Below are 16,496 nucleotides of genomic sequence, written 5' to 3'. Positions count from 1 at the left end.
TAAGAGGGTCTTACTGAACTGAAATCTAGATACGAGGAGTTGCCAACACCCCAGAGGGCTGGAGAGAAGGGGAGAAGAGCTTTCAAAGATAGTGTCTAAGGAGGAACAAGCGAGGCTAGTCTGGTCAGGGAACAAAAGGCACCAGTGCTTCCAGAGAAGAGTGTTGCAGAAGGATGGTATGATGCAACAGGACCTGGGGACGGATCAGGGAGGCCCTGTTGAAACTTGAGTCAGGAGCAACCACAGATCAGGACCCAAGAGTATGGAGAATGGAAATGGGAAGGCAAAAGTGGAGACAAGGACATTATTGGTTGCAGTAAGCTGATGGCTTAGACTAAGCAGGATGTATGCAAAATGGCGGGAAAGGAAATGCAATCAGAATTTGCTTGGAGATGTAATCAATTGGAAAGTGATGGACTGAACACCTGACTTGAAGGAAGGAAATCAAGGACGGCCCCTAATGCTGGGGGTGTGGGGTCAGGAGGCCCAGGGCCAAGTGTGTCACATAATGAGAACAGAAAAGAGACTTGAAGATTAGACAAAGTGAAGGTCACTGGCGACCTGGGAAGATGCACCTGCAGTGGAATGAATGGTAGACAGGCGGGCTGAAGAGAGAACAGGAGTGAGGAAGCATAGACAACTTTACCATGGACAAATGAAAACGATGCGTAGCTGGCAGGAGCTCTACAAAAAAAAGAAAAGTACATCAAAGAGAAGTCAGATATATTTTTAAACAAAACATACATGATACCTCCTGATTGTAAATGGAACGTCAGAGGATTTGCCAAGGCCTAGGCCACATTCTTCACCCAAAACAATATTATAATAAAAAGAGGAACCCTAGAAGATATTCAAGTAGTAAAAAAGTTATGTACAAGAAAAGTCGCCCTATAGCAAACGGAGAAACAATCTATACTATTTCAAGTAGCTTGTGACCTCAAAATATACTGACAAGTTGTTATTCCATTAAGGCAACAGATCTACAATGATAACAGATATACCAAATAATTGTCAAATGGGTCAGCAGAACTCATGGGAAAAGGATTTCTGGTAGAAATGAACGGCTATGGTCAGTGAGCTTGTAGTTAGAGATCTAGAGGTAATCTTTTCTTTCTCAACTTCTCTCCCTCAGTCTTCCATTCAATTTTGTTGCCCCTCAATTGCTGCTGCTTTTTTCTCTCTCTCTCTCTCTCTCTCTCTCTCTCCTTTATTCTTTCTTCCATTGCTTCTCTTTCCTTCTTTTCAAAACATCTGAGAATAAGAATAGTGTGTGCTCAATATTTATTAAGACATATTGTGAAATGGGAAAGAAGGAAAAAAACAAATACAGCTTTAAGCTACTCAGAAAAGATACTGTGAAAACATAATGCCGGGGGAAGGAAGGAAGGAGGGAGGAAGGGAGGGAGGGAGGGAGAGAGGGAGGGAGGGAGGAAGGAAGGAAGGAAGGAAGGAAGGAAGGAAGGAAGGAAGGAAGGGGAAAAGATACAGTAGACAAACCATGGCGATATTAGTTATGGCGACATTAGTGTTTGAGTAGACTAAGACAGCCTGCATTAGTAATGATAAAGGGGATGGAGACATGAGGATAAATGGAATGGTCACCAGGAGATTATAATTATGCCTAACAACAGAGTCTAAGAAGGAGTGTTATGTCCTGCAGCCAGAGAGTCTGGGTTCATATCCCAGCAACCTCTCTTACTAGCTGCAGACCTTAGACAAGTTATTGAACCTCTTAGTGCCTCAGTTCTCCATATTGAAAATTGAGATACTGATAATTGTTACCTTAGAGTTGTTATAAGGATCAAATGAACTGATGTTGTTGATGTTGTTGGTATCGTGGCCCCAAACAATACAAAGAAACATAGCAACAGAATTCCAAGGGGGAAAAATGGCATGTCAGCAATCTTAGTAGGAGATTTTTTTTTCATTTTTTTTCAATGTTTATTTATTTTTGAGACAGAGAGAGACAGAGCATGAACAGGGGAGGGGCAGAGACAGAGGGAGACACAGAATCTGAAACAGGCGGCAGGCTCTGAGCAGTCAGCACAGAGCCCGACGCGGGGCTCGAACTCACGGACCGTGAGATCATGACCTGAGCCGAAGTCCCAAAGTCGGACACTTAACCGACCAAGCCACCCAGGCGCCCCAGTAGGAGATTTTTAATTTGCTTCTTTAAGTGATGAAAGTTTGTTTTAAAATGTTTGCGAAAGACATGAGATAGCCACAATAAAATATTTAAACAGGGTGTATTATCTTTCACATCATTACAGAAAAAAGTGAGAAAAAAAATCTACATTTTAATAAAGCTGCAAAAGAGAAATGGAAAGTAGATGTAAAACAACAACCAGGGACCAAAAAGGAAGATGACAGAAATAAAACTAGACATAGCGATAAATGTGAATGGCTTAATGTATTAAAATAAATAAAAATCCTTAGATAACGTTAAAGTACAAAATTTAATAATTTGCTATTTACAGGAGACATATGTACATGTGACAACCAGCTAAAAGAAAGAGAATTAGAAAAACATCAACAATATAGAAAAAATATGGTACAGATAACATATTATTAAGAAGTTAGGCTACAATGTAAAATTATAGATAATAACATTGTACCTTTTAGAGGCTGAATGGTGTAGCAGTATTTTTTTAATTGTACAAAATAGTGTTCTAAAATGTGTTCAAATACACAAAAACCCTTGAGAAGGTTGGCATTAGCTATATGTTCCACAAAATTTTAGTGTGAATAAAGTAAATTTGATGAATATACAAGGAATATAAAATAAAATTGATGTCTGTATAAACCTCCCTGTGGGATTCATTTTCCAAGGTCAATTCTGAGAGAACAGCTAAACATTTAACTCCTAACCCCCTATTTCCCCAGTTGGCTGGGTGGTCCATGAGCAGACTGGAGACAAACCTCCCACTTGGGAAACTGCAGGACATTTGATTCACCGAGACCTACCGTAGACACTTGGAAATGTGGTGGGAGGGTTACCAGTTACTCATACCCACGGACAGGCAGGTGTGTGGCTGGAGACTCCAGAGAGCTGGGAGAGAGCTGGAGGGTATAAAAACCTCCTCATGGAAAAGGCGGTTGCTCTAAGGTCTTGATGAGCTCCTCATTTAATTATAAGGTGATCATTGGAAGCTGCGTGCATTCGTAAGGACTTGAAGACACGGCAAGTGTGCACCTCTTACTGGAAATGCCGCACCCTTTGCTCTGTAAAGCAGTCTGAGTCTGCTGGCTTCTTTCCATCCATGATATCACCATCACTTCTGTCACCTTGCAGGTAGCAAGCCAGGTCATGGATACTGCAGACAGGGAAGGGCCTGGGCTAGAACAAATTCCCTGCAGCTCCCAACACATCATATCTTTTCTCAACCCCAGAATTTTTGTTTCTATCCCCCGTTGGTGCTGCATATTACTGCAAAGATCGGGACAAGGAGGCACAGAGGCATCATTGAGGGTGAAAAATGTAGCAATGGAAAAAGTGATATATCTCTGTTCCCAGATGAGGCAGGTGAGAGAGACTGCGGTATTTTGATTTTGAGCTGTCTTGATAGGACCAAGATTCCACTTGTCATGCAGGTTCCAGGGAACATTCTCGCAATCATATCTGATTCCTCATTCGCATACTTGCCAGGTCCCGAAAAGACACATTTCACAAGAATGTATTAATGTGCAGTCCCTATTAGGTTCTTGTTAGAAATTCAGATGCTAATCTCTTTTCAACTGTTTTTTTTTTTCATTTTGTTTTCACGTATATGTTTCAACATACACACGATAGACTCCTTGAATCCTTTTCAGTATTGCATTTGTGCCAAAGAGTGAAATATTAACGAAGATCCCCAAAACAAATACTGAAATGCTCCCAGTGTCGATTATTATTGTTTTAATCTCTTGAAATTGAAAGGGCGGTGATTGTAACCCCATTGCTAATAGAATAAAGACATGATGATGTACTTCAGGTTGTGAGACGAGTTGCTTTGTAAAATGTTCCCAAAGTCCTGGAGAATGTGCTTCCCCTGAGTTGGTTGGCAGCTTCATAGCTGGTCCGGCCACGCTTCGCCCCAGTGTTGTCTTCACATGGCATTTCTTCTCTCTCCTTTCAGGTGGAAATCGAGAAGCTGGATTACCATCATTATTTGCCTCTGTTTTTTGAGGGGCTCTGTGAAATGACATTTCCCTACGAGTTTTTTGCCCGGCAAGGAATCCACGACATGCTGGAACACGGGGGGAACAAGATTCTTCCTGTCATTCCACAGCTCATTATCCCGATAAAAAGTAAGTGAACAGGTGAAAAAGCATCATTCAGCTTATAAGGTGCCGCTTTTTGACAACTTGCTAATTAAACAATAAAACACAACAGGCTGACGCTTTCCCCAGGTTTTGCGGGAATTTTATAAATTGACTTACAGGGCCAGACATCCCAAATCTACTATGTCCCATCATTGATCGTGCACCGAAGACTAACCACATAAATAAATTACATGGGGTTTATGCCAACTTAAGCTGCTCCCCAGTAATGACACAAGCATTAAGATTAATTTACACATGCAGAAGTCAAGTATGTGTCTTTGTATTAAACGCTACCACTGACTTCCAAGTTCTTTTAAAATGACATCCCTAATTTTTAAATTACAATATAAACCCAATCACGTTTAGTATCTTTTAGGTAGTAGGATTCGTAATTTTAAGGAAAAAAAGTCTGGAATGGAGAATTACTATTAGTAAATATTTGAAATTTTTTATCTGTAATATAGGGAAACTCTAGAGTAACCCTGTCATTGACGTCATCTCTTTGTTTATAGAATGAAATGCTTTCTTTCCATGGCCACATTCTTCAGATATGAGTCCCTTTGGACGAGCTGGCTGAAGAAAACCCTCTCCCAAAGCGTTTCTCAGATTTGCACTCATGGGATGGCCTGTAATGGCTCCCAAACAAGGCCCAAGTTGTCCTCATGTTGCTTCACAGCTGCTGTTGGCCCTTATAATGGAGCCATCGTATTGGGATGAGACTCCAGGAGGGGACGGCCGGCCTCTCAAGTCTGAATGGCCAGGTCTGGGCCACCATCCACCATCATGCCCCAGTTGTGTGTGCACCGGTTGCCCATCTACACTGCTGCTGCTGATAGAAAGCAGAGGGGTGGTGCTGAGCGCCTCCTGGACAGGGATATCCCACCGTTTCCCAGCCACAACTGCCCTAGGCAGCTCTGCCTTATTCCCTAGTCCAGGATGAAGGACTTCCTGGGATGATTGACAGGTCACCTGCTTAGTCTCCCAGCCTCTGGGGGAACCCCACCCTCACTGTCTCATAGGTGCCCTTGTCATGTGCTTTGACCAAAACAAGAACTAAATGGTTCAACATTGGGTCATGTCCCACAGCCTGGCTCATGTAATCTTATCCATGGTGACCTTTTTATTGATTTGAATTAGGCCTCATTAGAATTCCAGGTTTGGGGCAGTCCTGCTGTCACTGTTGAAAGTGAATCAACCCCGAAACTTCCTCTCATGTTTTTGAGATATTTTTTTTTTTGTCAGAGATCTGTAACTGACCACTCCAGATCTCCACCAAGACACGGAAGTAAAACCAGGTGAAAGGACAGGCGACCTGCTGTGAAAAGTAACATGGAGAGAGAAACCACACTTTAAAAGCATTTTCCTTTCCCTTTGTGCATCAGCGGAGTGACGGGCTGATCTCTGAAGTCCTTCAGGAAGGATATATAACACTGAGTTACAGTGAAACCTTTTCCAAATGTGATTTATTCTAACAGCTCACAATTTTTGAACATGTTAAATTCTAGCTGAAATGCTACATTTTCTAAAGAATGATGCACAAGTTTTATTGACAAATAGAAAGGCCCAGAACATTCTCCCCAGAACCTATCTTTACAGTACACGATCCTTCTCCTCCTGCCCCCAGCAGAATACCAGCAACATCCGGAAGTCTGTTCTTTTCTTTAAAAGAAATTGATCTTATTAGAACCACTGTCTTCTCGGGACTTTTTTGCTCACATCTCCTTTAAAAACACTGATGGGCAGAAAGAGGGTTTCTAAGTAATATTTTGATATACTGTTTACAATTAAAACATACCAAAGCAGAGCATTGCAGACCAAGGTGAATTGATTTTCAGTTTTGTTTGATCTGTATTTTAGAGATGTTTAAACGAGTTAAGAGAGAAGTGATGTGTTCTAGGGACAAAATTCACAGTATGCACATCCTAGAGGTCATTTGCTCACAAGTGAAAACATTATTAAGAATTCAGTAAACGTGTTTTGTCAGGTAAAATTAACTATATATGAATTTGGTAATTCAAGGTTCCAGAGGCAATGAAAATTTATTCTGGTAGATATCGTTGCTTTTCTTCCTGGGCTTCTGCTACTATATACTGATCCTGAATCTACCTTGGCTTACTTCTCCATCTGTTTACATCACTGAAAGCCAATTTTTTTCCCCCTCGGGAAGGAATACTGATTATGTAAGATCATGCACAGTTCCATCACAGTGTGAAAAATATTACGTGCAAAAAACTAAATCTTTCAGGTGAATTTTGGAATGAGGCTAGCTGATCTAGAAGCAGGCTGATACACATAATTGGCATAGCACGTTAATAGGGGTGTGTGCCTTACTTTCAAGCTGTAATATTAGAATGATTTTGGCTCTCTCCAGGGGCAAAAATTAATGTCACCATCACCAGCTGGCAGTTTTTGAATAGTTTTTCTTGAATTCTAACTAATACCTCTAGTAGTAAAGCAAAATATAAAAACTCCCAGCAAGGCTAAGAAGGGGAATGGGCTTCCTATCTACTTCTAGAATCTGGGGGTGATTTCAGTTAATTACAAGGCTCGTCACACCAATACAAAAAAAAATTAGACACATTCAACGACTCTAGACTTTCTAATGTGAAAACAGGTAAGAAGACCCTTTTCTTTCTCATTCTGTCTTTTGTTCAAGACCCCAAGTGGGGTCATTCAGTAATAACCAGAAGAGCACACACCTAACACCTCATTCCATTTATGCTGCTTTACAGTTGTTCCCCTTACCTCCCACTTTTTGGGTTATTCTAGGTCAGAAACTCCAAGAAAGTACCAGTATAAAGTAGTCAGGGTTGGCAAGGGAGCACTGATTGCTGAGAGCAACCAGAAAACTTTGTAGTCAAGGATGAGATGAACTCTCTCAGCAACCTGAACCATGGGCTGTAGATTTCCATTTACTCCATCCAATTAGGAAAACATAAATCCATCAAAATACAGCAGAACAATTCCAGGGAGGAACCTCTAGAAACTTTGCATATTAAACTCAGAAGGGGATTCCACTGGTGTCCAGGAGGATGAAGAGGTGCCGAGAGCAACCACAAATGCTGATTGTGGGAATCTCTCTCTTCAGTAGAAGCAAGAACGATAACAATAACACCGCCACATGGGGCCATTCATAAAACGCTGCTTCACACAAGAAGGAAATATCTGGAACAGTGACAGAAAAAGAATACCTCAGTGACATTTAGTGTAGGATCCAGAAGAAACCTGTAGAAAGTTGTATGACATCCTCGGGATGCAGGAAGATGTGGCCTCTAGGAGACAGAGGCGGAAACCCACAAGAGGAGACAAGACTGAAATGAAAATAAACCAATGCTGAGCGAGACAGGGAGACTAAAGATGACAGAGCACAAAAGACTCTGAGTCAAGACTCAGACTCAGACAAAGACTCTTTAGTCAAGAGACTAAAGATAACATCTGCACAGCGGCATCGGGAATGATCATCATCTGCGCAGCACCGAATTGTCAATGGAGGCCACCACCTTAGGACGCTCTCTCAGAAAAGACAAGATAAAAATAAGGTGAGAAAGAATATAAAATGGAGAACAGAGACATAAACAGGAGCTAACAGTTCTAGGGAGTCCCAAGAGGAAACATCAAAACAATGGGAATAGAAATGATAATGGCAAAGGTGATTGAAAGACATTTTTTTTCTGAGATAGAAAATACCCCTTATTTTGCAGGTAGAAAAAGCTCGTTGCAGTCTAAAGACAATGAATAAAGAGAGACCCATATCTAGGCACATTTAGTCAAAAAGCTTAGATTATAACATAAAGAAAAGCCCTTCAAACATTTAGACATTTAGACAGACATTTAAACATTAGGAAAAAGGCTACACAACAAAGAAATAAAAATAACCAGGGCTAAGAATTTTTCCAACATTAATCTGGGACAACGATGAGAATCAGAAGAGAAACACCTTGAGTACATTTCATCCAGTTCACATGAGCAAAAGACATGATGTATATAACAAACTGCATGAACATTTGAGGGGAAAAAGACTTATCAGCATAATGTCCACTTGCCTGTCGTACAAGAAGTTACTGACAGTATGCTTTAACTCTCAGAAAGTAAAGCAAAGTTAAGAACCCCAAAATGAGGATGTCATAGTGTGAATTAAGAGCCACCGAATCTCAAGTTCAGTTTAAATAGTTGTTGGAAAAAGAATTTGAAAACTGCATGAAATCTCAAGTAATCATTTTGGAGTTAATGTGTATAAAAGTCCAGGAAACTTGGGTCTAAGCCTTCAAAATCAATGGGAAAGATGGAAGTGGTCAAAACAGAACATACATATTAAAGTGACAAACACTGAGTAGACAGCAAGGAAGTGCCATGAGTCAAAAGCACAAAATAAGGTGAAAAACATGAAGTCAAATATATTAGCTGTGACAATTGACTTTGCAATTGGTTTGTGGGGAATAAACCGAATATAAACTTTCTCTGTGTATATAAAACTAAATAATACTTAAAGAGTTTAAAAATAACTGGTGCAGCCACTCTGGGAAACAGTATGAAGTTTCCTCAAAAAGTTAAAAGTAGAACTACCCTACGACCCAGCAATTGCACTATTAGGTATTTATCCACGGGATACAGGTATGCTGATTCGAAGTGACACATGTACCCCAATGTTTATAGCAGCACTGTCAACAATAGCCAGAGTATGGACAGAGCCAAATGTCCATCGATGGATGAATGGATAAATAAGATGTGGTATATATATGTAAATATATATATATACATATATATATATATATATATAGGAATATTACTCGGCAATCAAAAAGAATGAAATCTTGCCTTTTGCAACTACATGGATGGAACCAGAGGGTATTATGCTAAGCGAAATTAGTCAGAGAAGGACAAATATCATATGACTTCACTCATATGAGGACTTTAAGGGAAGGGAAGCAAAAATAATATAAAAACAGAGAGGAGAACAAAAACTTAAGAGACTCTTAAATATGGAGAACAAACAGAGGGCTGCTGGAGGGGTTGTGGAGGGGGGATGGGCTAAATGGGTAAGGCGCACTAAGGAATCTACTCCTGAAATCATTGTTGCACTATATGCTAACTAACTTGGATGTAAATTTAAAAAATAAATTACATAATTTTTAAAAATTAAAAATACGTGAAAGTAAAAGATATATTGGGACAAATAGGGAAAACAGAAGGGAAGAGCAGTTATTTTAATTGTAGAAAAGTAGAATTTAATATAAAAAAGTTTCATGTGTATAAAGAGGATCAGTTTATATTGATAAAAATATTCTAGGTAAAGATGTAATTAGCATGAGCCTTGGTTCTTGGAAGGCCATGGCATCATGTTTTAAAAACAAAACAAAACAAAACAAAAAAAACAGCTACCTAAATCTCCCTCTGGAAGAAGAGAAAACCTCTTGACTGAGAGACAATATGATACTGGTCCTCCACTGTCTGACCTTCAGCTCTAAGATTTGTGATCTTGCCAATCCAAGGGGACAGCCTGCCTCTAGAGCGCCATGTCCCCAACCTCAGCGTGCATAGGAATCACCTGCAGACCTGGTGAAATGCAGGTTCCACACAGCAGCTGTGAGATGGATCTGAGAACTGGGTTTCTAACAAGCCCCCAGTGTCTGCTGCTGCTGCAGGGTCAGGGCAAAGCCGACCAGGGCCAAGATTACGCTTGACACACCAGATCCTCCCAGAAGATGCCGGGAATGAGAACAAGGTAAGGGATGAGTTGGTGGAAACAGATGAATGATCATTTTCCATCTTACATTTAGGAAATCAAGAGATATTGCTTCATTCATGCTATGAATAATTAGAAAAATATGACTTCAAGTTTTTAGGCCTTAAAAGAAATCATTAGTGGGCTAAAATAGGTGGTTATCATATGAAGTACCAGGGAAAGAAAAATGAAAAATGAAGCTAAGGCAATAACTTAAAAAAAGCCAAGGTAGCATGTAAAAAATGAAAAAAGTAGGATGACAAAAGGAAACCCAAATAGTCTGTTATGACTACAGATAAATGAGAGAAATAGTTACTAATCACAAAAAAAAAAAAAAATATGTCTTGGTCTGGGAACTTCCTTGAGAGATTGTCCCCACTGTCTGATTGTTCCCAACCATACGATTTTAGTGGGACTGCCAGTTACCAAGTAAGATTACAAGCTAGCTCTCACAACAAAAGCCAAATAAATACAATGAAAAGGCAACCTCCCGAATGAAAGAAAATATTTGCAAATCATGTATCTGATAAGGGGTTAATATCCAAAATATATAAAGAACTCATACAACTCAATAACAAAAAAACAGATCCAATTTTTAAAAATGGCCAGAGGATTTGAATAGACATTTTTCCAAAGAAGACATACAGAAGACATACAGGCACATGAAAGGCACATGAAAAGATGCTCAACATCACTTAACATCAGGGAAATACAAATCAAAACCACAATGAGCTGTCACCTCACATCTGTTAGAATGACGGCTATCAAAAAGACAAGAGACAACAGGTGTTGGCGAGGATATGGAGAAAAGCACAACCCTCTTGCACTGTTAGTGGGAATATAAAATGGTGCCGCCACTGTGGAAAACAGTATGGAGGTTCCTCAAAAAATGTAAAAAAGAACTAACATATGATCTCGCAATTCTACTTCTGTGTATTTATCCGAAGAAACAAAAACACTAACTCAAAAAGGTATGTGTACCTCCATGTTCACTGCGGCATTATTTACAATGGCCAGATATGGAAACAACCTAAGTGCCCGTTGATAGGTAAACAGATAAAGAAACTGTGGTATATATATTATGGGATGTTACTCAACCATAAAAAAATGAAGACATCTTACAATTTTTGAACGACATGGGTGGACCTCAAGGGCATTATGCTACATGAAATAAGTCAGAGAAATACAAACACCATATGGTCTCACTTATATGTGCAATCTCAAGAAACTAAAACAAAACAAAACGAAAAACAAGTTCATAGATACAAAGAACAGATTGGTGATTGCCAGAGGTTGGGTGTTGGGGGTGGGAGAAATGGGTGAAAGTGGTCAAAAGGTACACACTTCCAGTCATAAAACAAAGAAGTCATGGGGGATGTTATGTACAGCATGGTGACTGTAGTTAACAATATTTTGTTGGTATTTAGAAGTTGCTAAGACAGTAGGTATTAAAAGCACTCATCACAGGAAAACAATGTTTGTAACTATATGTGGTGACAGATGTTAATTAGGCTAGTTGTAGGGATCATTTTGCAATTTATATAATCACCAAATCATTACAGTATACACCTGAAACTAACATTGTATGTCAATTATATCTCAATTTCTAAACATTTAACTCTCTTCCACAAGTTTATCTTCTTCCCCCCACCATCTTTGTGATACAGTCATGTCACTATTTTGGTCAGATCCATAATCAGCTGTTACACTACTGTGATCACACCAGTCTTGTTTGTCGCGAATCACACATCTACGGTTACATTTCTTTCTTTAGACAACCTGTCTCAGCATTGATCATTGTCTTTCCTGTGGTTTGCTTGATTTGTATATACTTACTATTTTTTTTCAAATGCTTCAAGATCTAGCAAATGAATGTTGTTTTCCAAATGTTCAGAACATCAGGTAACCCATCAATTTTCTTTTTCTGTAGACTTTGGTCCTTCCACCCTCCATCTTTCTGCTCCAATCTGGTGACCTGAGACATTGTTACTCCTCTCTCAGGTTTACCCTCTTTTTCCCTAGCTGTGTGTCTTATTTTCCTCATCATTTTTATAGTGCACACGTTCCAGTAGTTTCCTGGAAGTGTATGAAAGGTGTAGTTTTAGTCCTTATTATCTGGAAATCCTTCCATCACACTTGATTATTAGTTTGGCTATGTTGAAAATAATGTCCATTCAGAATTTTGAGGTCACGTCTCTGTGGCCTCCCAGGTTCTTACCTTGCTTTGAACATCTTGATGCCATTGGGGTTTTCAGCCATTTGCCTGTGGCCTCTATCTCCCAACCTCTGAAAGCTTTCTGGATACTCTCCACATGGTGATGTCAAATTTCATGTTGATATGCACTCATGCAGCTATGTGTTCATTCATTGTCCTGGGAAATTTCCATTTAGAGTCATAGGTCTTTCAACACTAGAAACTTTTGACTCCCCCAAAACTTAACTATTAATAGTCTATGGTTGCCTGGGAGCCTTAGTGATAGCATAAACAGGTGATTAACACATATTTTATATGCTATGCGTATTATATACTGAATTCTTACAATAAAGTAAGCTAGGGGAAATGTCATTAAGAAAATCATAAGGAAGAGAAAGTATATTTATAGTACTGTACTGTATTTATTGAAAAAAACCTGCATATAAGTGGATCCATGTAGTCGTGTTGTTCAAAGGTCAACTGCACTTCCCTTTGTATGCCCTGTGCTATAGCCAAAGCAGATGTGCTATAAAACTTCTTATCCCGTACCTTTGCTTTCTTTCGAGAATGCCCACTCTCCCATCCCCAAATGCCTCAATGATAAGGGACCTTCAAAGCCCAGCTCTAATAGAATTGTTCTATGGAACCTCTTCTGTTTCTCCTCTCCTTGCCTATCCTAAACTCCAGCCCTCTCCCCACCCCACCTTCCCTCCCCCACAGAACTTTCTATCTTCCTTTCTTGCAGTCACTTAGAACATAATGTTAGAAAGTAACATATTCCCAACAGCATCTAATGGGCTTGCTAGTACATAGTCGATACATCAAAATATTGGCAAAATTAATTTAATCAGGTACATAACTGCCCTCCACACTAAAATTTGTATAGGTGTCATAATCAAAACTGCGAAGTGGCCATTTAGGCTTGCCACCATAATGTATATAATACAAAAACTATTGTGTAAGAATCCCTAATATGAAGCAGCGAATAAAGAGTATAGTGACATAATGCTTTGCATCGGCTAGGGAAATTATTTAAGTGGAGAGATCAATTTTTTGTTTATTCATCTTACATTCTTTCAGGTGATTCTTTTTGTTTATGAGTAGTAACGTACATTTGTGAGATGGTCTACTAGAAGGCAAGGTGACTCCAGAGGCTGGAGAATTACAGAAATATCACAGATCTACAAATAGACACCACATAGGACAGTGGCCTCATTAGGAGAGCTCTAATGAGTGGAGGTCACCCAGCTATAAAGGATAAACATGCACAGACACAGCCAAAGCCACTTAACATTCAGGCAACAATGACATTTGACAAAGCAAAATACTCTTGTTAAAGAATACTCAATGGGAAAAAAATATACCAGTTAAGGATAAAGCATGAGAGTTCATATCACAACACAAAAAATGGTCTTGAGAATTGTATTTAATTAGAAAGGAGCAAGCACAAGTGAAATGCATTACTCTTTATTTGTGATCTAATAATTTTTACTTATATACATCGAAATTTTCCAGGTAAATTATTTTTAAAGTGATAACCATAAAAAAGTAATGGTTTTTAATTTAAGAAGGAAATAGCTAATTTGTTCTGAAAATATGGAAAAGGGGCCCATTAGGATTATTTTGGTTACAAAATGCAAAAAAAAAAAAAATTCAAATTGTCAGTCAGGTTTGCTTAATAATTTACATAACTGAACAACGCAGAGATGAGTGTCAATCCCAGGAAGGTTTAATCTGGTGGCTCACCATTGTCACCCTCTGCTTTGTTTCATTCAAGGTCATTTAAAGCTGGCTCCCTTTTAGCCTCCAAATGTGCCCAGTAGATCCTGGGACTACATGCTTACTTACTTACACCTGTAAAAAGACAAGGTGTCATTGTCCCTGACTCTCCAGAAAAAGTAAAAGTTAAAGATTCGCTGTGGATATCCCATCGAGGGGCACATGCTCAGCCTTGCACTGTGGTCAAGGGGGATGGGATATCCTGGATTAACCTAGGTCATGCAAGCTGCCCATAGTACAGGTTAGAGGAAAGGAGAAGGGTCAGTTTCCCCAAAGAACATGAATTCCACATCAGATACATTTACTGAGCACCAAATATCTCTCAGGCCCCTAGCAGTTCTGTTATGCAGTTATGCAGAACCATGGGGCTAACTGCCGTTGGTCTGTGAATAGAAGAAGTGTGTGCTCCCTCCAAACTAAGCTTTTTGGAGACAATGCATGGCCCTCTATCTCTCTTCGTGCCCAGTGTTAACCTGAATTGGATGTCTACTGGGCATATGAGATTCTCCTTTTCTCTGCCAAGCCAGTGAGACTTTGGGGTTTATCTGTTCCTGCAGCACACCTAACTTACACTGACCAATTCAGATTCCCAAATGAGAATCCATAGCTATGGAGGGAAACGGAATCTGGAATCTTATAGCTTAAAACATCCATTTTCTGAGGAAGTCACCTCCATCTTGTGAACTTTCAGTAGCTGTTGCTAAAGACCACCTTCCTCTGTCCTTTTCGAGAATTAGCATGGCCACTGGAAAGGCCATGAACATGGCCTTTGCTTCTGCTGCTCTCTGTACCATTTTGTGCAATTTAGTCCAACTCGTTGAGCTTATGAGATGAATCTGCATCTCCAAAATAAGGAATTTAATACATACCTCAGAGAGTTGTGATCATTATGAGGTTGTGTGGAAAGCAGGCTTCTAACAAGTGGTAAGTGTTGTGTTGAATACGAGCAATCATGGTGGGATTATAATACCCAACTCTCGGATGGTCACTGTTCTTTCCTCCTTCCTCTCTACCCATTTCTCTCACACTTAACCTGTCAGTTGCCATCTTTAATTCCCCATTTAAGAAGTCATAATATAAAGCTGGTGTCACTCTACAAAATTTCCTGTACAGAAATAACGTGTTCATAGATGCAGGGTGATAGCTCTCTGAGGCAGGGGTTAGACAACCCCAGAAATATTTGAACAGTCAGCTGGTCACTCACCAGAGGAAAGATTCTTTCTGAACCTGTAATGGGGAGTGGAAATTGGGCCCAGCCCTGTTTGAGTAGGGAAGATGAATGAGAGAAATGGAAAACAAAAATGAGAGAGGTAGCAGAGGTGATGGAAATGGAGCGTATAGCTGTCCATGCCAAAAAACAAAAAACAAAAAACAAACCAAAAAAAAACCCACAGTCGAATGAAAGGGATAAAGAGCTAAAAATAGAAATAGTACATTTTAAAACTGAATTCATCACGTATTGGCTGTCCTCAATTTTCCATATCATGTGATGGTTAAGAGCAGAGTCTCTGAAGTCAGACCATTTGGTCCAAATCCTAACTCTGCCACTTACCAGCTTTTAGACAAGTTAACCATGTTGAGGCTCAGTTTTTGAAATTGGCAGAAGAATGGTACCCAACTTATGGGTTATTTGAGTGATTAAATGAGTGAATACATTTCAAGCTCTTAGCAGAGCGCCTAGTGTAAGTATAATAGTTACCATCACCATCATCATCATTACCATCATCATTGTCTGTCTTGATAAGGGCAAGAGTTTTTACTTGCCAAGGCTAAAATTTCATCTGCAAGTCTTCATCCTTCCATGTAGGGCTGAGTTCTAGTCGAAGTATAGTCCCACTACAGAGTGTTGCTTACTGGCTCAGAAGATGCCAGAAAACTAAGCTCCACCATGACCCTTAAGAACAAGCTGCTTGAGCTCAGGACCCAGCAGGTATCTAGTCTCATTGCCCAAAGTCCATGTTAAAGTCTGTGTTTGCTGTGCAGCTCTGAACCTCTCTCCTGAACAGGTTCCAAGTCTGGCTTCATTTCCACCAGGACTTGGTGAGATGCTGGGAGGAAGTTGGGTCTAACCACTCTGAGCACAGGCCTTGAGCTCATGCAAAGCAGACTCCAGCTTGTGATTAACTAGCTGTATGGTTTTGGCAAATTAATTATTTCATTTCCTCCAGGGGATTATAAAACCTACTGCCCAGAAATGATGTAAGGATTAACAAATCATATAAGTAGAGTGTTTAGCACAGTGCCAAATCAAGATGATAGTAAGAACAAATTATTATTTTCACCTTCATGGTGGCCCTTCATGGTCATATCTCTGCAGACTTCCTAACTTTGGGTCATTGAAAAGTTAATAGATTTGAATTCTATAACTCTCATCCAAGTTATAATAAAAATGTTAAACAGAAAATGAATTAGATCAAGTATAGACCTTGGTGGTATTGCAGTGGGACCAAAATCATCAGGGCATATTGCTTGGATTCAGTTGTTCACGAAAGAAAGAAA

The 16,496-nt window shown here is 39.6% G+C and overlaps 1 protein-coding gene across 1 annotated transcript in view; it reads left to right on the top strand.

Annotated features, from left to right (window-relative positions):
• PACRG (parkin coregulated) overlaps window positions 1–16,496 on the top strand; it is a 515,648-nt gene that overhangs the window by 279,183 nt on the left and 219,969 nt on the right. The window contains exon 3 of the mRNA XM_040448603.1: window positions 4,116–4,287. Within this exon, the coding sequence (XP_040304537.1) occupies window positions 4,116–4,287 (172 nt within the window). The remainder of the gene's footprint in view (window positions 1–4,115; window positions 4,288–16,496) is intronic.

This window comes from Herpailurus yagouaroundi, unplaced genomic scaffold (assembly GCF_014898765.1).
Source record: "Herpailurus yagouaroundi ecotype Mexico unplaced genomic scaffold, PumYag 198, whole genome shotgun sequence".
In the NCBI taxonomy this organism is placed as follows: domain Eukaryota; kingdom Metazoa; phylum Chordata; class Mammalia; order Carnivora; family Felidae; genus Herpailurus; species Herpailurus yagouaroundi.
The sequence above is the reverse complement of the archived record's forward strand: the minus strand, read 5'-3'. Positions and strand labels throughout refer to the sequence as shown.